The sequence below is a fragment of the Aythya fuligula genome, chromosome 3 (assembly GCF_009819795.1).
Source record: "Aythya fuligula isolate bAytFul2 chromosome 3, bAytFul2.pri, whole genome shotgun sequence".
Classification (NCBI taxonomy): Eukaryota; Metazoa; Chordata; class Aves; order Anseriformes; family Anatidae; genus Aythya; species Aythya fuligula.
In genome coordinates this window covers 24,858,607-24,883,109 of record NC_045561.1, presented here as the reverse complement: position 1 = coordinate 24,883,109, position 24,503 = coordinate 24,858,607, and the positions used below count along the sequence as shown (strand labels likewise).

Sequence of the window (24,503 nt, the reverse complement as noted above, 5' to 3'; positions counted from 1 at the left end):
ATTAACAAGCATTTATGAGGTGCTAGAAGACACTATGTCACTTATGAAACATTAATAAGGTTTAACATCAGCGAAAGGGAAGGTCTTGGGGGGGGGAAAACAACAACTGCCCCCAAAGCAAAACTCAGTTTCCTTGTCTCCTTTCTATTCTCTGTGCTTTCACAGCTGTTCTTCTCTCTCTACAAATGTATTACAAGCTTCAGCCTTGTGGAGGAAAATTCAAACTTTCACTCTCTTGTACGTCTAACCTGCAGCTGTTGAATATGCCGTAAACCACTGTCAGACAGGCACGCATGGTTGCGACATTCCTCAGCGTGCTCAGTGTGTGTACACAGGTGGCTCTGCCTACATCTGCACGTGCCTCCCTGGCTTCTCTGGAGACGGGCGTGCCTGTGAGGGTGGGTAGCACCATTTGTTGTGTTTTCTTGCACTTCATTGCACAACTTGGCTGGTCACTGCAATCTCCTATAGTTACTTCTGATTTACAATAGGAAAGTTTGTAGCTTGAGTCCTGCAGGCAAGCACCAAAAGATCTTCTTTTCTCCCTGCACTTTTGAATTCACTCTTCAATATTTGTACTGCGGGTAGTCTGAGATGAGGTAGCTGCAATTTTTGCGGCAGCTGCAGTTAGGAGATGAGATCCTCATCTGCTGGAGTTGTTTGAACTGTATTGGTTTATGTTACTAAGAGGGAATCACATAGTGCTGAGAACTCAGTCTGCGAAAATGTTATTCCATGCTTCATGTCAATTGGAGTGTAGTGGGAGAGCAGCCTTACCTAAAAACATTGGAAACCTTGCTGGCCAAATCCTACCTCTTTTGCTATGTTTTTTAGTCTTTTCCTTGAGAAACATGGAGAAAGAAACATATTTAATACTGTGTGAATTAACAGTGCCAATTCCCCATCAGAGTAGCATGGTAGAGGGATTTCCCGGAAGGCAGAATCTAAAATATATGCATGCTTTTTTCCTCTTTGCATTTCTGTATTCTTCCAAAGGTCTGTAATTCTAGTTGTATGTCCTAAAATAGAAGCCTGAAACTAATAAGCCAGATTTGCACTTTAATTCCTCACTCTGACTTGTAAGCTACCTTTCATCATGAGGTGTGTTTATCTAAGACTGATATTTTATGTTACAGATACAGACGAATGTCAACAGGGCCGCTGTCATCCTGATGCTTTCTGCTACAACACTCCTGGGTCCTTCAGCTGCCAGTGTAAGGCAGGTTATCGTGGGGATGGTTTCCAGTGTGTATTAGGAGGTAAAATTTTACAGTTCTTGAAAGTTGGACTGGGAATATAATTGGGAAATTGGAGGTTATATGATCATTTGACTTCTCTATAGAACAAATTGTCTCACCGAGGACTTTGTTCTTTCTCAAGTTTCTCAAGTCTCTCAGGTTCTGAATTGCATCAAGTTTGTGCTGAAGTCTGTATCTTGACTATTATCACTTTTCTTGCTCAGCATCCTGTTTCAGGTTTTGTTTGTCTACCTCAAGCAATTCTCAGCCCAAAGCTGGTGCTATCTTTAGAAGTTGCCTTATGTGATGGTTTGACAACAGATTGACTTTGTTTTGCATACACAGTCATCTATCATAAAACATGGAGCTGTTGGTAGTGTAAATTCTTTGCAGCATTACAGGAGAAAAGTGAAGGATGAGATGAACGTATCTGCAATTCACTGAGATCTAGATGCCTACATTCAGAGTATAGCCAGTGAGAGTCCAGAAAGACTAACTCCAGTTTCGAGCTCTTAAATGTTTCTGTACTTAGCCAGTTCTGTATTTAGCAGAAGGTTCTTTATCCTTCCACACTTCTGTTCTTGCATTGTGGTTTGGGTCTTGAAGTACATAACTCCTGATCTTGTAGGCATGCTAGAATGTATGTATTTAGTAAGGAACTGTAAAGCACAATGTAGCATTGTGAGAGTTGCTTTAATTCAAAAGCATGACAAAGATCAGTGACAGTACTCATTTTTTGCACAATGTTGAGTGCTTTCATCCAGGAAATACATAAAGCCTACCATCTGAGTACACTTGAACCCACTTCCCTGCTTTTGAGATTGTTGGTGTTGGGATAAAGACCACCCTGCACCTCTGCATAGACTGAAACTCAAAATGTGCAGCCAAGAGTAAAAATGGCACGTAGCCAAAGGGGGGAAAAAAAAAAAATACAAAAAACAGTATGACTGAGGAAGGAGAATCTGTCTTTATAAATCAGCTTCTGTACTGTGTCTTAATGATGTCCAAAGTATTTGATTCAAAGTTTTTTTTTTTTTTTTTTTTAAATGATTGATGTGCTGCCTTAAAAGTGCTTGTCTGCATGACACAGTATCACTATCTGATGTGTTGCTGAAACTTATTTTCCTTTTGCTACTGTCTTCCCTAATTTGAAGTTCTGACACTTCTGCATGGTATGATACTAATGCCTTTAAACAAAAAGGCAAAGGGTAACTTATATAGGAGAGACAAAAAAAATCACAAGGTGATTCCTGGTTTTAGATCATATTTGCATGGCTTTATCGTGCACTCAACAGAATGTGTTATGTCAAACTATCCGATGTTTGTAGACTTGCCTGTCATAGGTAAATTGTAGGAGGTTTTGCACAGTTTAATTCTGAACCTCAAGCTTTTGCAACTGTACATGAGCTTTTCAATATTATTTTCAACGTACTTTTGATGCATGAATGCCCATACATATTTTTGTTCTAGTGCTAGATGAACGTAGAACTACTCTGTTTCTGACCTATGTTAAAACATTTAGCAACGAACTTGCTGATAAAAAAAAAAACAGGATTTTTACTTCTAGAGGAGAAACTTGATGTGAGTAGCTTGAAGCAAATTCAAACCTTGGAGCTTCCAGTTCTTCAAGAACAATTGCAGAGGCAGAAATACTGTGTTCATGTCTGGCACATTCCCCTTTGTAGCTGAGGCCAGTATTTTTGGGTGGTGATGCCCTTGAACAAGCTGCCCAGAGAAGCTGTGGATGCCCCATCCCTTGAAGTACTCAAGGCCAGGCTGCATGGGGCTTTGGGCAACTTCATCTGGTGGGAGGTGTCCCTGCCCCTGGCAGGGGGGATGGAATTAGATGATCTTTAATGTCCCTTCCAACCCAAACCATTCTGTGATTCGGTAGGCTGTTACTTGAATTCAACCATTTAGCTCTACTACCAGGGCATATTTAATTTTTTCTGAGTGTACATGATAGCATACTTGTATTGTTGGTTTTTTGTTTATTTGTTTCGGGAAAAACACCTTTTCACAGTGTGTCTACTAAACTGCTAATTAGAGTCTAGTATTTTTGTAGTAACTTGTTGTTATTACTCTTTATCCTGGATGCTTCTTGATTTTTTTCCCATACTCAACACAAATGTAGCTTGAATGGGGATGTCTCAAAGTCCTGGATTTAATGATAACAAAAAAAAATGTTTTGGAGAGTATAGTTGTGTCTACTGTTCTAGTGGGTGGGGATCGGCCAGGTTTTGTTAATTGGTTAATATTGTTTTTATTTTTTAATGTGGTTTTGTACTACCAGTAGAAGATGTGCTTTAGAAACACTTGGATCAATTAGTTCTGTTCATGAAATTCTCTGAGCAGGAGTAAAAAACAAAAAACAAACAAAAAAAAAACCAACAAAAAAAACCCACAACCAACCAAAACAAACAAAACCAAGCAAAACAAAACAAAAAAACCACCCTCCCCCCAATTTTATAGATAAGTCTCATTTTTGCTGAACCCTGACTAAGGGACGGAGCATCTGTGTTGCCTTGCTGGCCTGTAGCAATGGCAGTGTTTGTAACAAAGTTAGCTACTCCTCCCTTCTTTGAAAGTTAATAGAACAATAGCTGCCCTTGGGATGTCATTTATTGCTAAAACTTTAGTGCTTTTAAAATGGGTATATCCAAATGCTAATCACTGCCAGTAGTTAGAACCAAAATACTTTCTGAAGCCTAGCAAAAAACAGCTTAGTTTACTTTAGTACCCAATTTGTAAAGTAAGTTGCTTCAGGATGGAGATTGCGGAAGAGAATCCATTGTATTCAGATGTTATTAGAGAGCTTTCCTTCCCTTTTTACCCACTAGGGTTTTGATCTTATTAGCCTCAGTCAAGTCACTGAAGTCTTTCCTGGTGATTAACAGCATGGAAAGTTTCATTCATCCAAATACGGTTCTTTTTCCTGTCCTTTTCTGAACAACGTGTACAATTGTTTGCTTTTATGGTGTCTTTATTATTACGTGGAACCTTACCACTGAGAACAGCACCTCTTGTAGCAAGCAGGCTTAACAAGTAAAATGGATTTGAGTTGCATGTGAGTGGATGTGGTAGGAGTAAACCAGCAGGTTAATGAAAGAGTTAATGATGCTGGAATGCCCCGCTGCTCACAGCTATTAAGAATGTCTGCACTTCATTATTTCCTCACGCTTCATTTTTCCATTTCAAAAACCAGATGTCTGAGTGTTTTTACCCCTGCAGACCCCAGACACTGTTTACTAAACAGACACAAGTCTAGATTATTGGACTGGGGGTCTGACCATTAAGAGACATTCAGTGGTCCGCTGCACACCATCTGTTTCACACGAGAAATGCACTTACAGGGCAGCACTGGAAGTGAAGGATTGCAATGCAAAGTGAATGGACAAAGGGAAGTGTGTTTTGTTTTTCCTCTTCCTTTTCTGGCAATGTCTGAGAACAGCAGTTAATAGTGCCAGCATAACTCTTTGTGATACGTGGGGAATAAAGTGATCCGCATGAGAAATAAACAAGTACTCTTTGGTTGCACACTGGTCACAGTTTTAAATCACTTTTCTGCCTTTAGCTTATGAGTGAAAACCTGTATGAGTAGTTATATCAGATCTTGAAAAATTTCTGAATGCTAATTGAATTTAATATAGCATACCGGACTCCCTGCCAACCCCTCCCTACAGAGTGGAAGGGAAGAAGACCCATATGTCCCTGTTTCTCATCCTATTTTCTCAGCCTCCATCTTTTTTTGAAAAAGTCTATAAGTTATCTTCTGCAGTGCTTCTACGAGATCTTTCCTTCATAACCAAAAGAGACTTTGAATGTTTGCATATGCCTTTTTATTTTTTTGGCTTATGTTGGGAAAGTGTAGTCGCATGTTTTTCATATGGTCCACTTTCAGTATCTGTGCTATTTCCAGTTCATTTTTTCTAGTTCCATGATATTCTTCAGTGACTTTTAAATTATGTGTTGCTAGTGGCAGTTGATAAAAACAACTGGAAAAAAATGCTGAAAACATTAAATTGTAGTTTTATTTTCCTGAGAAAGGGTATTCATTTAGCTTGAATTCAGGATGTGCACCCTTTCATGTATCTAGTGTGACTTTTTGTGGTCCATGGAGCATCACTTCTTCAGCAGCCTTTCTTCTCTGTTCTGCACTACAGCTTCTCTCCTCAGAGCTCCCTTCTGTGCACTGCTTCAATTTTTCACTATCCATTCCAACTCTGGGTACCAGAGTTGGACCCACTATTCCTTGAATCATTTTATTAATCCCACGTAGAGTAATAACTTTGCTTCTCTATACCTGCATGGTGTTCCCTGTGTATATGCTGAATTCTTATTTATATACCCCATCACAACCCCAACAGGACTTAGCTCAGTGTTCATGCTGAGTTGCTTATCTACTGTCAGCTTTCATGGGTTGTCATTTTTCCAAGACAAGCCTCTCTATCTTTAGAGGATGATGTACGCAGTGTCTCCCAAGAAGAGTAACTTTCCATTTGACTGTGAACCCACTTGTTGATTTTACTGAGTTCAGTTGACCTAGTGAGGAGGTCACAGAACCTTGAAATAGGCATGCTTCATTTTCCAGCTGCTACAAACAGGTGTGGTAGTAGACGTAATGGCACAGTTTACAGCAGTTAAGCATTATTTGATCTTAGTTCTTAGTGAAGTTAAAGGAGATCTTCCTCCTGTAAGAGTCAAGAGACCAGAGAACTCTTCTAGTGTTAGTTGTTCTGGACCACTGAAGAGTCTTGACTAGATGAAATATTACTGTATGGATATTAAAGGAGGAGCTCTAAGGAACCTTCTCATGGAGGCTGGTGCACTGAAGGAAAGGAAACTTACTAGCCCTGTCTGTGTCTGAAAGCTGGCTTACAAAGTACCCCTTGTATGACCAAAATATGTGCCAATTCTTGCTGTATGTTTTGTCTGACTTGTGTTGTTAGGTTGACAAAGCATTATTTACTCTGTGACTCTCATCTTTCAGACTGCAATATAGCTAGCCTCATTTCAGACAGTTAATTAACACAACTTAAAGCTTGCAAAATTAAGCCATCTTCTGTTTTTTAAGCACTCTGAATGAAATGTATGACTGAGTAAGCATTATGAGTAGATTATTCCAACCAGCTGGCACGTCTGGATTTTTAGAAAGAATAAATCATATACTCTGCCTTCTAGAAACAGGGTTCTGATTTTGGAAACTAATTTGGTTGACTAATCTCTTTTCTTTGGTGGACCTAATTGCATAACCAAGGCATTTGTGAGATTGGTTTTGATCATTCCAATATGAACACGCTTCAAAGCTTCCATCAGTATTTTCCTGCATAAAGTCTGTAGATTGAAATGTGAGCATTGTTTTGAAATTTGAGCAGGCATTGGTATTTCATGTTCCCAATAACTTCAGTATATTTTGTGTGTAACAGTTGGGTCCAAGCTGGGAGCACATATGGTCCTTTGTATAGTTTATATTTGTTAGCTCCTTTTCATAAAGTTAATCTAGTCTGGTAATTTTTAAAAAATAATAATCTGTTTGAGTTTCTCTAATTCTGGGAGTTTGGGACAGGAAGGAAAACTGACCAGCTTCTACATTAGCTTTTGTATCCCACTAAGGAGGAACTCCTAGTGTCTCAAAGGATGGCACGAATGAGTTGCAGAACAGAAGCAGGGAGGGTCAGTTTACCAATACCCTGTATTCCCCCTGCTTTCTCTCAGAAATGGTGCATGTAATTAGATTAATAATAATAATAATAATAATAATGTTGTGACAAAAGTATCATACTGGAATCAACATTTCTTTTACCTGCATGGTATTTTGAGTTCTATAAACAACATTTGAGATAATGGAGTTTTTCTTTCAGTGTTTGATTTTGTAGGTTGACTCAAGGCCCTTCACCACCCACACTAAAGCTGAGGCCAAATATTTTATTTGCTTGGACTGAGCTGTTCTCCAGACATTTGTATTGCTTTAATTGTGTCCAGGTGCATGAAACTCCTCCAAAGCTTTTGCTTGCATAACTGGTTATAATAATTTAAAAAATATTCCCCCCCTTTATTTTTTGATATTTGTGTGACTGTTACACCATGATAGTCGGTAGGCACATGAGATTAGATTCTAGGTCAGCTGTGCTAGGTCTTGGCTGTCCACCAGGCAATGTAAAAACGAGAGTGTAATATTCAACCTCTTCATCAGACAGACTGTGGTAAGTATTTCTAGCTGTCTGTAGAAATCACTGACAGCAGGAAGATACTCCCCAGAATTACAAGTCTTTCCCATTGTGCAGGACTCCTTTATGAGTCTCAAGTGTAAGGTAAAAGTGACCCAGATTTCATTGTGCAGAGAAGGAAAAATGTTATTTTTATGGCGTTCTCTTAATTTCACTATGCTGTTTCATATTTGAAAGGATATGTTGATCTAGATGACATTCCCTATTGCATGACAGATAATACCAAGGAGATGTATTTTTCAGTACAGACTGCTTAGTAAACTTGAAAACAAAAGAAATGTATCCCTTTATCTCCTGATAAACTGGAAAGTTAGTAGTCTTCTGTAACCTCTGTAGCAATACACAAGCGTTTGGTGTGGCCACTGCATATCACGTTTATCTGTATGCATGTATGTATGTATGCATAGTATTCCTGTTTTCAGTATAGCCTCACTTCCGTGCTTTACCAGGCACTGGGCAAACTGTTCCTGCAGTTCCTCACTTAGGTCTAAAATATCAAATGAGGGCTCAAACGCGATGCCTCAGCTTTAAAAACCTATTATGCATCAGAGCAAAGAGTTGACTTGCTTCCTAGGCTCCATAGAGAACTCAGCATCTGCCTTGTGTCCTAATTTTCTTTGGTGCCTCTGAGGGGAAACTCAACTTTTAGCATTACCAAAAAAAAAAAACTTTACCCACTGTATGGTCTGGCTAATTGCTCACATTTTAAGGCCCACGGGTGTTTGCCAAACAAGTAGACTTTGGGGGGCCCCAAGTCGAACACAATGTTCTTGCTAATGCGCTGCTAGGAAAAAAACAGAAGCTGGAGAACATTGTCTGTGACCTTTCAATGTAGGAAGCTGCAGGGGAGCTCCTTGTTCTGTTTTAAATTACACAGTGAAAGATATTTGAAATGATGTGAAGTTAAGGCAAATGTGTTAAATTTACATAGGACAGACTCTCTGAAGGTGCACTGAAGGTATATGCCTTTAAAGTTTGTAATAATGTTCCTCCAGTGGTGAGAATACTCATGTTATAAGCCGTCAATGCATAGTAACTGTTAGTGGAACAGAGTTATTAGTTAAAACAGAAATATTCACCAGTCTGTTTTCTCTCCACAGGAGTGGAAAAGACCAGATGTCAGCATGAGCAAGAAGCAGCTCTTGCAAGCGGAGGCGCCTACTTCCAACGAGAGATGAGAGTGGCTCAGTTTGTTCCTCAGTGTGATGAGCATGGCAATTACCTGCCCACTCAGTGCCATTCCAGCACTGGATATTGCTGGTGTGTGGACAGGGATGGAAATGAGATTGATGGCACCAGGAGTGGCCCAGGAGTTCAACCACCATGTAAGTGGCTGAAGCACTTGTCTTTTGTGTCTCTCTCTGTTGAAGTGCACAGTCTCCAAATATGGGGCCCCTGAGATATAGCACTGACTTGGAGCATTGCAGACTTCTGTTGTCCCAGCCCTTTGACAACTCCAGCATATGCTTTTCCTTCAGCCAGGGCATCTGGACAACTGTGGTGAGCCTCTGATTAAGAAGATGGTTTTCTGACTTTTTTTTTGTGCCTTGAAACTGTGAGAGGCCTCTCTATAGTTTCTACCCTCAGGGAGCTGTGGCAGCTCTGGGTGTGTGGTAACTGGCTGTTGTTTCAGGAAATGAAAGATGTTCTTTCTTACATCTTCCTCACTTCAACTGCAAAATAAGATTTTGAACATTTGATGGAACAAGCAATTACAGAGTTGAACATGAAATGACCTTTTATGTCAATTGCTCCTTCTCTGTCAGCCAAAGGAAAAAAATGAGAAGCTCTCTGCATCTGATTATAGTTATTAGTGTCTACTTATAGGGCTGTTTCCTTCTAAGAAGCCTGGCTGTAATTGTATCTGAAAATAACAAGAGGCCTTGTTATGCTGTACAAGCTCATTTTTTCCCATCTGCTTCTTTCTCTATCAACAAGGTCTGAGCACAGCTGCTCCCCCTATTGTTATTGGGCCCTCTGTTCGACCAGACACGATACCTCTGCCTCCAGGAACACACTTGCTCTTCGCCCAAAGTGGGAAAATTGAGCATGTTCCACTAGAGGGAAACAACATGAAGAAAAATGGTGCAAAAGCACTCTTGCATATTCCAGTAAGTATCCTACTATAAAATTCCACGTTTCTTGGAAGAGCTGCAGCAAAGATCAAAGGGATTGTTTGTCTTTTATGTCATTTGATAATTGAAGTTCCAAATTCAGTTTTTATTCTTCATTAGAATTACAGTATTGTCTCACTTTGCCACTGAAAATCCATGACCTGACTACTCAGAAAAAATGAGCTATAGAAAAAAATATTTGCCTTTAAAGAATAGATCATAAGATAAAAATGTAATATTTGTGATCTTATATGTTTCCAACAGCTCATGATATAAACACTCCTACCCTTACACTTTCATTGGCTTTCTATTCATTTCTGGCTGTGGTATAAAAATGCAGATCTACAAAAGCAGTATATGGAGTTTTCCTCTTACTCCCTCAAAATTTTGTCATAAGTCTTAATCTCTTCATGTTCTCAGCATTCTTGGCTACAGATACATAATTTTTTTTCTTGTTTCCTTTTCCATGTGCAGCCCCAGTGGGTGGTAAATCCTTTTCCCACAATTCTTACTACTGTCTTGAGAATCATTTTTCCTTGAAAATGAATCCCTGATGTTGAGAATGTATCTTTTCCATCACCTGTGACATGCACAAACTCTTTCCGCTTCCAATTTCATCACATTAATTTATTTTGCCTGAAGCCTGGGATTTCTATTTTCATTCTAGTATTAGTGTATTTATAAATGATAACAACACCAGGTAGCATGCTGGCCTGATAGATGAGATACTGACTAAATTACCCAGATTCAGTTAAGTACACAGTACCACAAACTCTGCTGTGATGTAACGGCAAAATCAAGCTTTTGTCACTTGTCCACAGCACTGTTGCAGCAATGCTTTAAAGAAAATACTGTGGATAGTTAAGCTGATATAGAGAAACAATTCTGAATCCTTGTCAGCTAGTCTTGTTACTTACTTGGTCTGGCTTAAATGGTGTAATTAGAACCATCATCAGGAAAGAGCTTCCAAAAGACAAGATGTAACTATTCATTAAAACTTCAATTAAACACTCGATTTCTGCATGCGGTATTGTCTTTGTTTTGTGCTATCTCAGTATTTGGGAAGTGACAGTGTGGAGACATTTAGACTATTTAGTACCCTACAGTAATATTGTAGGCTCAAAAATATGTCCATCTCTGTTCTAATGCATGTTTTTGGACCATCTTTGTAAGAAGTTGCTGATCCTTTTTGTTTTCTATCCAATGAATGAGAGTCTTAAGTCTTCTTTAATAAAAAAGAAATCAACTCAGAAATCCATACAAAATTAGTGTTTTATCCAGAAAATGCCATTCATTTGTTTGGAGAAGAGTTTCCACTCTGAACTCAAACTTCAGCCCTACCTTTTCCTGCCCAGAAAATTGCTTCCTTGTCCCTGAGCATATTTATTCCAACAGAGTGATTGATTTATAGAGTTTTTCATTCAACTATTTTTTATTTTAAGAACTCACTTTGCTATAACTTTATACCAATTAATGCTTTGTAAGTAAATGCTAAAATGGAGCCATTGTGCATGGATTAATGAATATACAGAACAGCAGTCAGATTTGATAAAGTCATTGTTCTGTCCTTGAAGGGAAAGGATGAGAGGGGAAAAAAGCAGATGAGGAATAACAAAGTAAGATATTATCATGAATTTTCTTCTGCATATCCATTTTAAGAAATTACTGAAGTAAGACCAACAGGTCAGTATTAATATCTACAGTGCTTCATTGGAGTAAGAGAACAGTGAATGGTGACTGCTAGTTAGAAGGAACTTGAAACTAAAAGTATTATTCTAAGTTACACTATGATGACTACCCATACTGTCCTTTTATTTTTTTTTTTGCCTGTCTTCCCCATCTCTCACCTCTTTCCAAGAATTTTTTTTTTTAGGCTTGAGACTTTGACCTGTTGGCAAATACTTTTGTTGTCGTTGTTTGTTTTGTTTAGCATAAGCTGACCTAATTTTCATGTTGACCAACAGGACAAAGTTGTTATTGGAGTTGCTTATGATTGCATGGACAAGATGGTTTATTGGACAGACATCAGTGGCCCTTCGATCAGCAGAGCTAGCCTGCATGGTGGGGAGCCAACAACCATCATCAAAACAGGTAACAGGACTAACTTCTTTGTCTTGCTACCTCCTAGTAATGGTATTAAAGACACAAGTTTAATAATCTATAATTCGCAGTTGTTGCCTGAGCTGTAGCATCACAAGTGAGTGCTATTTTGATAAAAACAATAACCAGAAAGCCTGGCTAATGTAAAAAAAAAAAAAAAATATATATATATATATATATATATATATATATATATATATATATATATATAAATAAATAAAATCCATTTCCTGTGCAGTAGCACTTCATTGCCGTTTCACTATTGAGATAAGTGAGAAGTCTGATCTCCTTATATAAACTAAGTTTAAGCCCAAAAGTGCAGAAGAGCAGGCTGGAACATATGGGTAGACTAAGCTCTGATTGCTGTAAATAGAGACATTATTCATGCTTACAATGATGCAATGCCTACAACATGTAAATACATGAAGGAAAAAGCATAAATAAACATGATGTTAACAGTTGATTTAGGGTTTTGCTGGTTTTAACGTAGGGTAGTCATGCCTTACATAACTATGAAAGCTTTTCAACAGTCAGTGGTTGTGCAAATAAAGGTGATTCAGTAAGTATAATGTAGCTGGATTTTCAAAATGCTTTGTGAGGTTCTTTGCAAAGGACCTACCAATAGGCTTGTTCGGAGAACAGAGGGATGGTTCTCTGCTGGACTGACAGCTTCTTGTTGACTGAGCAAAAGACAGTAACAAGGGTAGCAGTAAATGGCTGGTGCTTACAATGGAACTGAGTTATCATTAAAACCTAGGGCATGTGCTGGGGCCAATCCCTGTTGTTTAATGCATTTGTGATTTGAAATGGAGAATGATGGATTGTCAGCTTTCTGTTGAATGAATGCAATCAAAACTAAAGCCTACTAAAGAGTTGCAGAAAGATTTCATAATAATTTGGTATGTTCACATTGAATACTATCTGTGGGTATCACTCTGATTTCGTTCTGGCAAGCAAGGTAGGTAATATTTTGGCTGTCTGAGATTTGAATTTGTATAGGCATTTTTTCTCCTTCACTCTGCCCGTCACCTGTCTGTTGTGCTGGGGAGTAATGGGTGGGTAGGGAGGCTGAAGAGGAGAACCCCTGCTCTCTCTGTTCCTGGGCTTGGAGATTGAACAGCTGAAAGGTGGCTAGAAACTGTTTCAGCTGTGAGTTTTCTTGTCTTCCAGTTAAGTTGTGAAGTAAGAATGAGTAAAATTAGTCTCATTCAGTTCTCACCCTTGGAGTTGCTCAGGGCTTTAAGAATTGGGCTAGAGAGTAATGTGGGGTTGGTGCTTTTACAGCTTATGTCCTGTTATTGTATTTTTCCCTCAGGTCTCTGTTGCTCAATGCAGTTTGTGTTTGTTTTCATTAGAAATGTAAGCCTGACCATCTACAATACAAAAACTTTTCTTAAAAGAAAAGGGCTAAGGGAAAGGACAGGTTTGGGGAATCACACACACACACCAAAAACAAAACAAAAAACAGCAAAAATAGCTAGCAGCACTATTTGCATGCACGTATCCTCAGAATTGTAGAACACCTGTAAAGTCAAGTCACTGGAGGAGGTGGCCCTTGCTTTTGATCCTTTTTACCTGTTGTCACTAAAACTTAGGAAATTGACTTAGCAAAATGGTCAAGCAGTTTTAAAGCTTCACAATAATCTTGCTTTGGTTTTCTTTATCTGTTTAAGTATCTCTATCTGGAGTATGTGCTTCAGAATAGCCAGTTTGCTGGGGCTCCATTCAGGCCCTCAGGGGCAGTGGAGAGGGGGGAGCAGCTAGGATCTTCCCATTGCTCTGGGAAGGGATAAAGGAGGGCTTAAAGCCATCCCTAACCACAGTAGCAACTATGGTATTTCTGTACAACTTGGTGGCTGAGGTATTTGTAGGACTTCTTTTTCATCCCAACACGTTCAATCTAAATGGGATTTTAATCCATAGTGCAAGCATGTGCTTGTATAAATACAGATTCAGTGGGGCAAGGATTTCCAAATTCCACTGTTCAAATATTTCCTCAGATTCTGTACTCTTAAAAAGTGAGGGAAATTGCTATTGCTAAAGATTTTGTATAGATATAAATTGGTCTATCTAACGAGAGAGTGTGTGCATGCATTGAAAGTCTTGCAGTGTATACAATATTTTAGCAACATTTGTGAAGATTGAGTTGAAAATCTTACTAAGTAATTCAAAGTGCTTACAACATGATGCCATGTGGAAACTTCATTTTTTAAATCTGCTACAAATAATATTGTGTGTGTAAAGACATCTCGTGATTTCTGTTGTCCTGTTGTCCCCATAGGATGTGTGTGGCATTCCTGAAGAGATGTTGAACACTGCTGCTCTTTACTTTCTGTGTGAAATGTTAACTGCATCAGAACAATATAAGGCTGAATATTCAGTATTTCAGTATCTCTATGCTATCCAAAACTCAAACTTTAAAATTTCAGGAAATGGGAAAAATTCGTCTCTCTCAGAAAACTCATGAGTCTTGTCATAAACTGTTTTGTTTTGATATTTGTCTTTTTCCTCAGGAGAGCTACAGCTGCTTGCTGCGTTCTTCTGTTCGTGTGTATTTTTGTGGAATGCACTTTTATTTTTTTTATTTTTTTTAATTTCTTGCAATCCAAGTGGAGTTGCTTTGCAGAAACATGTTTTATTGTGACACTCCATCCAGTTCTCATCTATTCCTGCAGCTGTATAGCCTTTGGAGGCTTTCTGAGCTCTGCAGCTGTGTAGGCAGGTCAGGAAATAGAGCTTCCCTCTTTGTAGTAATTGCCTAAATTTTATCAGCTGTATGTGTCTGTCTGTTTCCCAGGGGTAGAGCCTGTGACTGTATCAGGCCTGATGACAATAGTGCAGGAACATATTTGTGCCTCTTGAAAGACTATATCTTAATTAATCTTTTCCAGCTCTTCAGCAATGAACATACATCCAAAATGATGTGTTCAGACTAAGTTTAATCCACCCTGGTGAGAGAGGAGAGGCTGTTTAGTCTGCTGTGTAACTTAATTCACAGAAAAGTTGTATTTCTGTCTGGAGTTCTGGACCAAATGCCTTTTTTCCAGTAAGGCAGTTTGTGTTGGGATCTGTTTATTTCATGGCTATCAGCAAGTAAACCTGAGCATTAATAGAAGGCTAACTTGCCACATACCCTCATTCCAGTACATTCAAATGATGTGTGGATCCGCATTTGAAAAAAATTTGACAGATGGCTGGTATGAAGGGCCACTGCCTATTCTGGGGAGTGATCATGTGCAATTCTTTATTTCTTTTGGAACTGAAATTGGACTAAAATTGATTTGTACCTGTCTTTGGCTTCACTACATCCTGTACAACCTGCCTACTCTTTTTCAGTGAACCTTGAAGAGTATAAAGCGGCTTTTCAACAGTGGCCGAATTAAACCTCCAAGTGCCATGTATTTATTCTCCATCCTTCAAGTGGGTTAGAAATTACTAATGCTAAAGGAGTAGGTCATTATCTGTTATTTCCTGTTGCTTTTGGAACAACTAACTGTCCAAGAAAATCTGTGCACATACAGTTCTGAAACATGTTCCAAAAAGGGTTGCTGTGTAAAAAAACAAAGAACTGGATCTGAATTCCATCAGTTAGCTAATATCATTATCTCTAGTCCTTTGAGCTTGGTTATCTCTGTGTATTGTTTTGGCTACACTTTGTATGAAATCTAGTTCTCAGAGGAGTGCTACATATGCCAGTATCAAAGAAGGGGGAATATTAAAAGTTATAAAAATCTATTCCAGATCCTGACTTGCTAAGGAGGGTAGAGTAAGTTGTATTCTAGCCCAATGTAATGTAAGACACGAAGCATAAGTGAGTCTTAACAATTCAGGTTATCTGTGCTGTAACCCTGCCTGAAATCCATGGCTTTTATAAAGGAGGTGCTCACAAGAAGGGAAACATGGGCCAGGGGAGGCTTGGGGGAAAAGCTATCAAGCTGGGAATTCCCTCTCTCTGCTTTAATGCAAGTCAAACTGCTTTACTTGTTCTTATGTAATGAGAAAGCCAAAGCCCAAAGGTGCAAGGATGGGAAAGGAAGCACCAACGCTCGGAGAGTGAAGGGGACCTTGCTGGAGGTGGGAAGGAAGGTATTTGAGAAGGCAGGAATCTACTGTGAAAGGTGTAGAGCTCTAGGCTGTAGAATGTTTCTGTTTACTGCTTATCAATGGTCTTGCTTGTTTGGTCAAACCATTTGCTTCATAAGGCCTCACTAATGCAAATACTCTTTTCTTGCCCACCTAACAGCCCTCAAGTCTTGGTATAGAGCTTGTTGTTCCCCTGCACAGGAGGCTAAGGTGTTAAACCTGACCAGTAAAACACCACTGGGTGTTGAAACTCTACTGTTCTGAAGAGAAGGCTGACTGGCAAGACTGTTAATGTTAGACTGCAGTTTCTTCTAGCTAGCACTTGGGCACTGTGGCGCTAATCAGAGGGGTGTGCAGCTCTCATGGTGTAACCTAGCTGCATTAGCTGTTGTATTAACCTAGTAAATCAGCACTCAGAGTGCAAGAAATGAAGAGCTGGGGAAGCTGCTGCCTAGCTGTTACGCTATTTTGCCATGCCTGCACCAATGAGGCACTGCAGTGCCCCAGCCACTGAAGATCAGTTGCAGTTCAGGGCAACGTTCTTAAAAATCCATGTCCAGTAGTAACATAAGTCATCTTTGTTGTGTTTATTGGCACTGCATTTGCTGTCTTTCTCTGATTACAGATTGATCTTTTATTTATACATCAGACACATCTCCAAGGGCTCTGTGTTTATAAAAGTTCTGTGTATTTAAACTTCATAAGGCAAAATTCATATTCCTCTTCCAACTGATGTGAAGTGGCTTTTGTTGGACCACAGCCAGAAAACTGAAAGAAAACTTCTCTGTTAGGAGCTGAGAATGCTTATGAGGCCAATGCTGTATATTGGTACAAAACATAATGTCTAGGCTTGATTTTTTTTCTGTTGTCTTGCAGACTTGGGAAGTCCTGAGGGGATAGCTGTAGATCATCTGGGTCGCAACATCTTCTGGACTGACTCTCAGCTGGACAGAATAGAAGTGGCTAGGCTGGATGGGCGCCAGCGTCGCATCCTTTTTGACACTGGCCTGGTGAACCCCAGAGCAATTGTTGTGGATCCTGTGAGAGGGTATGGATGCCTTTTCTAAATATACATGCAAAGCTTGGTTTTATAGAATAGATTTATGCATTTATGTATTTAACAGTAGTGTATGCTCTGTGTCCATGTATTAGGCGGTCTGTAGACAATAATAGGACTATAGATTTTTAAAATAACAAACAAAAATGGAACAACCTACTTGTGTCCTGTGTAGTAGGCTTGAAATAAACTTCTAAAATGCCCACTAGGTAATGCCGTGATACTTTGAGAGATTTGTCCAATACATGTTAAAATCAACATTTCCTATATGTCACATAATTGTGGGATGAGAACGTCTGTGCATATGCATCAAGTGACAGCAGAGTAAGGAAAAAGAAACACACTTCATAGCGTGAAGGAAGAGGAGAGGCACAAGCATAATGAGACTGAGGGGGGACCTGTTCCATGCAGAAACCTCCTGACAGCATGGGGCTCTGGGATCTGGCTTATGTCTCAAAGCAGATTTTGTGGGTGGGTTTAGGGGTTAAAAAAAAAGCAAAGGTGCTTGCCTTGAGAGACCCTGTAAATTTTCAGATTTAGAAAGCACATTCAAGGAAAAAAAAATCACTGATACTTTATTATTAGTGATCAGTGGTTAGCGATTTTTTAATGACCTTCTCTGGGGTTCTCCCCTGACCATAGTCTGCTATGATCACTTCCATTGCATACCGCTTGGTGTGCTGACAAGAAAAATGTAATTCTGAATGAATTCCACGGATGTGTGCCAAATGCTGCTGCTGTTTAACTTGAGCAGGCATGACGGCTGGTGAGCAGCAGAGGTAGGGATGTATAGTTTGACCAGTCCACAGAACTGTTTCAGTAGAGGTGGTTTTGCCTGGTATCTTGCATGTATTCTATTGCACACATTGTTTAGGTAAAAAATATAGAAAAAACAGTTCGCCATGTGTGTGTTTGTCTGTCTTTGTTTTTAATGGAAGTATAACATTTGATATATCTTCACTGTTCTTCTGTTGCTTCTATATCCAATGGCAGTGTGGTCCTTCCTATGGATTTAACTAATGGGGATCATGGTGTTATTTCAGTGTTCTTACTGTTTTCCTTGATTACAACAATCCTTTGAGATCAGTCACTGTCTTAATTTTTGCCTTTTTCTTCCTCTTAAGAAACTTGTACTGGACTGACTGGAACAGAGAAGCTCCTAAAATTGAAACCTCATACATGGATGGCACAAACAGAAGAATTCTTGTTAAGGATGATCTGGGATTACCAAACGGGCTCACATTTGATCCTTATTCCTCAATGCTGTGTTGGGTAGATGCAGGTAAATAGGTGTCAAATCTATCTTCGTAATAGTAGTATAATAACTAATCCTGAAAAGATGCCCAACCAATTAATGCTTATAGCTCTTTAGGAAAAGTCTTAAATTTCATACCTTGCTTTTTGGCTTTAATAATCTTGCTTTATTTGTTCATATGACCACTGAGTTCACATTAGAGACTGTGTAAGCTGGAAGATTTAAATTCTGAACAGATTTTCCAGGGATGCAGCAGGTTTATATCTGTGTGCCTTGCACGTAGCTTTATGTTTAGATAGTATTTAGGCCTTTGGGGAAGTTTTGGTTTCATAGATAATAGTTTAAGACCAGAAAAGAACACTGATCTGTCTAATCTACAGAACATTATTTTGGCATTATTGTTCTAAGCCCTGTAACCTGTTGTAAGGTAAAGTCTGGCTTATATTTGACTGAAGCAAGCCTTGAAAAAGCAATTCATACTGTATTTAGAGATCAAGAGATGAAATTCTGTCATTGACACATTGCTGGTTTCCTGCCAGTGTCTTAACTGTTCAAAAAAAAAAAAAGCATACTTCTAATCCTCATTTCAACTGTTCTTTTTTTCGCCATCCTGCTGTCTTTGCCACTGTAGATTCTGCCAGAGATCTCTTCCTATGGATGTCCTTTTATACTTCAAGTCACCTTTCAAGTTACTGATAAATTAAAAAGATCAAGCTCTCTCTTTCACTGTAAGAGACTTTCTCCAGCCTTCATGTTTCTCCTTTTGCTGTATTTCTTTTTTCCTTTCTCCTTCTTTTGTTCTCAGATTAGTCTCTTATCGCCTTTTCTCTTAAACACCCGTAGTGGGTTTCAAAATTAGGTTCTCTAGCCATGTTTCCAAGGTGCGTAGTAGACTTAGAGCTAGACCTTTAAACACCCTATTTGCATTGATAAGTTGGATGTTCCTCCTGCAGTATTGTCTTTGTGGCCCAACCCATCAAGCTTTTTGGGAACATGTTTACCAAAGTGTACTTGAAAAATGCCTTCTAGAGGATGTGGAACCTGACTAGTGGCTGAAGGATCCCTCCAGAATGGAGGAGACCTTCTGTCAGCTTCTACCCCAGCCTGAGTATGCTGGTTTCAGTACCAAGGGTTTCAACATGTGAGCAAAGCCGTAGCTGCACTGGATGTTAGTGTTTCAGTAAGTTAGGTGCTGTGCTAATTACATTAGCACTAGGGTACTTTGCCATCCAGTCTTTGGCACGTGTGGAGATCTGGCGTGGGAAAGGCTTTGACTAAGCAGCAGACCGAAAGACTTCCAGGAAGTTTTATTCTGTTTGTGCTTGCATGCTTACACTTAGCCTTTATCCCCTCTGAGAGCTCTCTTGGTCTTGTTTTTTGAATAAACTAAATTGTTTCACTATATGCAGGTACAAAAAGACTGGAATGCATGAACCCTAATCAGTTTGGTCGACGAAAGATTGTTGAAGGAATTCAGTATCCTTTCAGTGTTACAAGCTATGGGAAGAATTTATACTACACGGACTGGCGCAGGTATGTTATCTGCTAAAGGAATTATGGAATGCTTTATTCTGTTCTCCTGTCTCATAGGAACTGAAGTATTTGCTGCATTTTTCATGTGTGACCTCTCACACATTTTTTTTTTCCTCCTGGCAATAGCTGTTGCAGGGCGGAGTGAATCTGCAGAGTTGACCTATTGATGTTGCCAGTTAACTGGGTTTTCTTTTTTCAGCACATTGGTTTGTCCTCTAAGAAAATGCTTTTAGAACTGAACATTTTTGGGAAAGGAGTGGGAGTTAACATGTTTTCCTTATGGCTGTACTTGCAGCATTGTAGAGGGCAGAAATTATTCACTCAAGGTCTTCTATGCTCAATGTTATCTGACTGTTCAACCAGAAATAAGAAGGCACTTTTACTGTCTTGGTGGCACACTCTTTGTTGCAAGTGAACTAAAACATTGAAATATGATTGAGATTTTATAGTTTATATATTTAAAATACATGTACTGGATGTTTTTCTGGAAATATATAGTATTTTCATTTGATGTAAATAGTTACTTGGACTTACCTGCAAAATTCTATATAACTGAGTCTGTTAATTGCAGCAAAAAGAGCTATTAATGTTCTTAATTATTTCCAAGCTGGAACCTAATAGCTGGCAAATGCTATTCTGGATATATATATATATATGGATATATATGTATTCTGGATATCTCATATGGATGTATGAGAAACTGTGTTGCAGTTCTGTCAGCTGAGTGCACTTTTGTTTCTAGGAAAAAAAGAAATTACTTAGGACCGCCTGTATTCCTTTCAGATAAAATGCTTCACCTGAAACACAGTATTGTCCGTAATTATTGTGTGTAGTATCTATGTAGTCTATTTCACAGAAGATATCAGAGGGGCAGAATATGTAATGTGTCAAAACTACTAGCAGATGTGCCCCTGTGTTGGAAGTACCTCCAATAATAGTAAGCTGGCTCCTTGCTGCTAAATCTTTTTGCTGCCTAGCATGAGGGCTATGTATATACTTGAGTTGTCCATGAAAGTTAAGGTCTTGGTGGAATTTTATTCTGGCATCACTTCCTACTAGTCAAAATGAGGCACTTCCAGATTTTTCTTTTTTTGTTTTGTTTTTCCCTGTACTTATACATTCGTTTCTCTTGTATGTGGCAGGGATGCTGTTGTAGCAGTGGATCGCATGGTTTCGACAGAAAATGATAACTTCCAGCCTCACAAGCGCTCCCGCCTCTATGGAATCACCACAGCCTTTGCTCAGTGCCCAGGAGGTAATTCACATTTTTTTTCCAGCTGTGCAGCACTTTAGCCTGTAAACGAGCTTAGTAGCAGCTCTCACGGAAAGGCTTCCAACTGATATAGATGGTTATTTAAATCTAGTTATTGCTTAGATTTGTGTCTTCTGAGTTACTGAAAATCACATATGTATGTGTTGTTTTTATAGAAGCAGTTATTGTGGTTGCCATATCAAACCAGAATAGGGAGAGAAGGGGCCTGTCCTTTCCTGTATGGAAGGACAGGTGTATGATCAAAATGAAAATCTGATATGGCAAAAGCTGCTATCTTGTCATCATTGAAATTGAATGCTATATTTGTACTTAGAGCTTATTTACTTTTTAAAACAAAACAAAACAAAACAACTTTGAACTATAGAATATAAACTTTGAACTATAGAAATATCATGGTCTTTCGTCCTTAAGAAGATTGGTAATTTTAAAATGAGACTGTTCAGAAAACAGCAGGTGGTAGAGTGGGTGGACTGGTCTTCCTGTACTGTTGAATGTTAAGTTTTTTCAGCTACTCTATTGAAAATGCCCTTGTGAAGCGTAGAAGAGAAATTGATAACCTTGAAATAACAATTTGTTCTTTGGGAAGCAATACCACAGTTCAGTTATGTTCTTCTTATCAAATCACAGTTAGGAGATGAGTTTACCTTTTATTATTATGATGTGGCTAGAATTACAGGAGGTGTGGTATTTTAATTTCAGGCCTAAAAAAAACCTTGAGATAGTTTCTACTCAAGTTACTCAACATGTATAGAAAAAAATGTAACTTAATTGCATCCATGGTTCAGAGCATTAAAAATGCATATGAATATCATAACTAAGAAAACAGTTATTTTATTACTAGTTAATACTATTAATTATGTGGTTGACTAATTATTAGCTATTGGTTAATTATTAACAAGTTAATAGTTCCATAGTAATAGGCACTGTGTAGCAAAATAACACTGTGTGCACTAACTAAATGCATATAATGGTAGTAACCTTGGCATCACTTCTGTCTCATCAGTCTATTTCAAGTGCTTTTCCTCCTTCTTTGACTCATACCTTTGCCCTCAAAATCCACTCCGTGTAGATCTTTTGTTTTACCCTCAACATTAATGCATTCCTCCCCATACCCCCAATATTATTTTGTTTTCATAAATCATTCCTCAATGTTTTTGTACTGGGTGCTCTCCAGGAGTGATATCCTGTGGCCTTTTAGATTTGGTCTTCATGTGTTGCGTTTCCCCTGTTTCTTCGCTCATCCTCTCTTCATTCTAATGTCTGTGATCACTCAGCCAATTTATGAAGTACGTTTCAGAAACAGGCTATTTTTTTCATGTTGTCTCTCCTGCTCTGTCCTTATATCTGAACCTTTATTTGAGGGGAATATCAGAAGCAAACACAGGGGATATGATGAATTCCATCTCCCCAAAGCATAGTTTTGTTTCACTCTGTCTTGTTCTGACTTGTTTTCCAGTGCAGTCACAAAATCTACACTTTCTCTGTACATGTGTTTTGGATTTTTTGTGGGTTTGTTAATGCTGTTCTTCAACATTTTACGTCTCTTCTCTTTCAGGACACAATTACTGCTCAGTGAATAATGGTGGTTGTACTCACCTCTGCCTGGCTACCCCAGGAGGCCGTACTTGCCGCTGCCCTGACAACACAGTTGGAGTGGATTGTATAGAAAGAAATTGAGCATTAAAACAAGCTTTCTAGTGGCAGGCACTTTTTGGAAATGTGCTGTAAAAAATTTAGTTCTATAAATACAATCAGGCCCTAAAGATAAATGCTGCATGCTGTTGACAGCAAGCAACAATGTACGTATGCAGACACACACAGGCAATAACTGTTTTGTAGCAGTTAGGCAAGACAGAGCTAGTCAGCTTGGGTCCAGCTCAATCTTATTCCCTGTAATACTACCTTCGTGCTTTTAAATTTAAATGTGGGTGCCTTAGTTGCACCTGTGCTGGGCTAGGAGGAAGTGTGCCTTGAGAAAATTGAAGTACTGAATATAGAATGGAGGGTGGTGTGATTCTGAGACTGGGTTGTACCTTGAAGCATGCAGAGGTTATCTGCACAGTGGTATGGTGTGCTTAGCCCTTCACATACATGACTGGGCTCTATCTTTAGCAGAGAAGCAGCCAGGGGTCCCAAGGATGAATAGATGTGGGTGGGAACACCCAGTAATAGCACAGATTTAATGCCTAACTCCATTCATTCCCACTACTAGTCTTTACACTTTCAAAACTTGAATCTAAATTTTTGATTCTTGTGTTACAGAAATACTTTATCCACATGCTGCAAGGGTAGTTCTCACTAACCTCATGATCCCTTTCCACAGCATGTGATTCTTGATAGTCAGCACTGCTCAGTGGATGTATTTGAAGTTTTTGCTGGATTTTGAGAGATTTATTTTAATTCTGTCTGATGTGGATTCTGGAGTAGTTTCCTAAAATCCACTAAACAAACTTTAGACATAGATCTTGATTTATGATAGTTCATCAAAGAATGGATGTTGATTCATTTGGAGGTGTTTGTTTTTCTTAAAGAGAGAAAGTCATATATGTTTCCTGAGAAGTTTAAAAATAATGTTTTTATGTTTGAGTCTATAAGCCTGAGAATGATCTTAGAACTTCTTTGTAGCTATCCTTCTTCTTAAGCAAATCACATCATGCCTTGTCATAGGCGATGTGAAACATGAAAGTTAAAAATCTGGTTTCCAGAAAGGTCAGTTGTGTCTTAGTGCTCAAAAGACAAAAAGCTATGTCCCGTTTGTGTGCCAGTGTTCAGTAACAGCAAAAAGGTATGTTGAAAGTCTAAGGAAAATTGTAGCATGTTTTCAACATCACAGATGAGTTTGGAGATGAGAGGCAAAATCAAAATCCATATTCTCAATGTCAAAGTAGCAGTACAAAGCTAAGAGTGAAGCGTATCTTCTACAGTTTGTGTTGGGAAGGAAGCTTATGTGCAAGCCTACTTCTATCAGCACACATTTCACAATAATGTTGTGATCTGAGCAGTAAGCTATTAACACCCCTGTTTCCTCACTCCTTCAGACACTACAGTTAAGCTTCCTAGAGAGCCACAGTCTTAACTGTGGCATCTTCCTCTTTAATTGTATATTTATCATAAAATAGCAATGTAAACTTTTTAAAGATTTTTTGTATAACTTTTTATAACTTTTAATTCATTTTACTCATACACTTAATCAGGAATGTCTTACTGTAAATATCAAAAATGTGTTGAAATGAAGGTGCTTGATAATTCTTTCTCCAGAATTGTTCACATCTGGTGAAATATTAAAGTTTACACTCTGTACAGCTATCTACAGTACAGTCAATAAAAATGTTTGGTTTTTTAATTTTCTGTTTTAAAAAAAAAAGTCCTCCCTGCAGAAGGAATATGATACGTGGTGTCTCAAATCTCTTTTCCTATAGATTGTTGATGATGCAACCGTATAGGGGAGAAAGTGCTGTTGGGAATTTTTGTATTTTAAAGCCAGTAGGATACTTTTAGTGCTCTCGAATTAGTTTTGCATAAAAGAACATACAATTTCCTCTGTTTTGTGACTTGGATGACACAAATGTTTTACTGGTTGTTATCTTTGTTGGGTAAACATAAGTTGAACACAATTCAGTTAC

General features: G+C 38.7%; 1 protein-coding gene across 2 annotated transcripts in view; it reads left to right on the top strand.

The window, feature by feature from the left end:
* NID1 (nidogen 1) overlaps positions 1-24,228 on the top strand; it is a 42,700-nt gene extending 18,472 nt beyond the window's left edge. The window contains exons 11-20 of one of the 2 annotated variants that reach the window (XM_032184254.1): positions 255-398; positions 1,137-1,259; positions 8,566-8,790; positions 9,404-9,576; positions 11,544-11,670; positions 16,639-16,810; positions 17,944-18,101; positions 19,484-19,607; positions 20,750-20,862; positions 22,436-24,228. In XM_032184254.1, the coding sequence (XP_032040145.1) occupies positions 255-398; positions 1,137-1,259; positions 8,566-8,790; positions 9,404-9,576; positions 11,544-11,670; positions 16,639-16,810; positions 17,944-18,101; positions 19,484-19,607; positions 20,750-20,862; positions 22,436-22,557 (1,481 nt within the window). In that variant the 3' untranslated portion in view covers positions 22,558-24,228. The remainder of the gene's footprint in view (positions 1-254; positions 399-1,136; positions 1,260-8,565; positions 8,791-9,403; positions 9,577-11,543; positions 11,671-16,638; positions 16,811-17,943; positions 18,102-19,483; positions 19,608-20,749; positions 20,863-22,435) is intronic. The other variant, XM_032184255.1, reaches the window with a different exon arrangement.
* Positions 24,229-24,503: the final 275 nt, after the last annotated feature.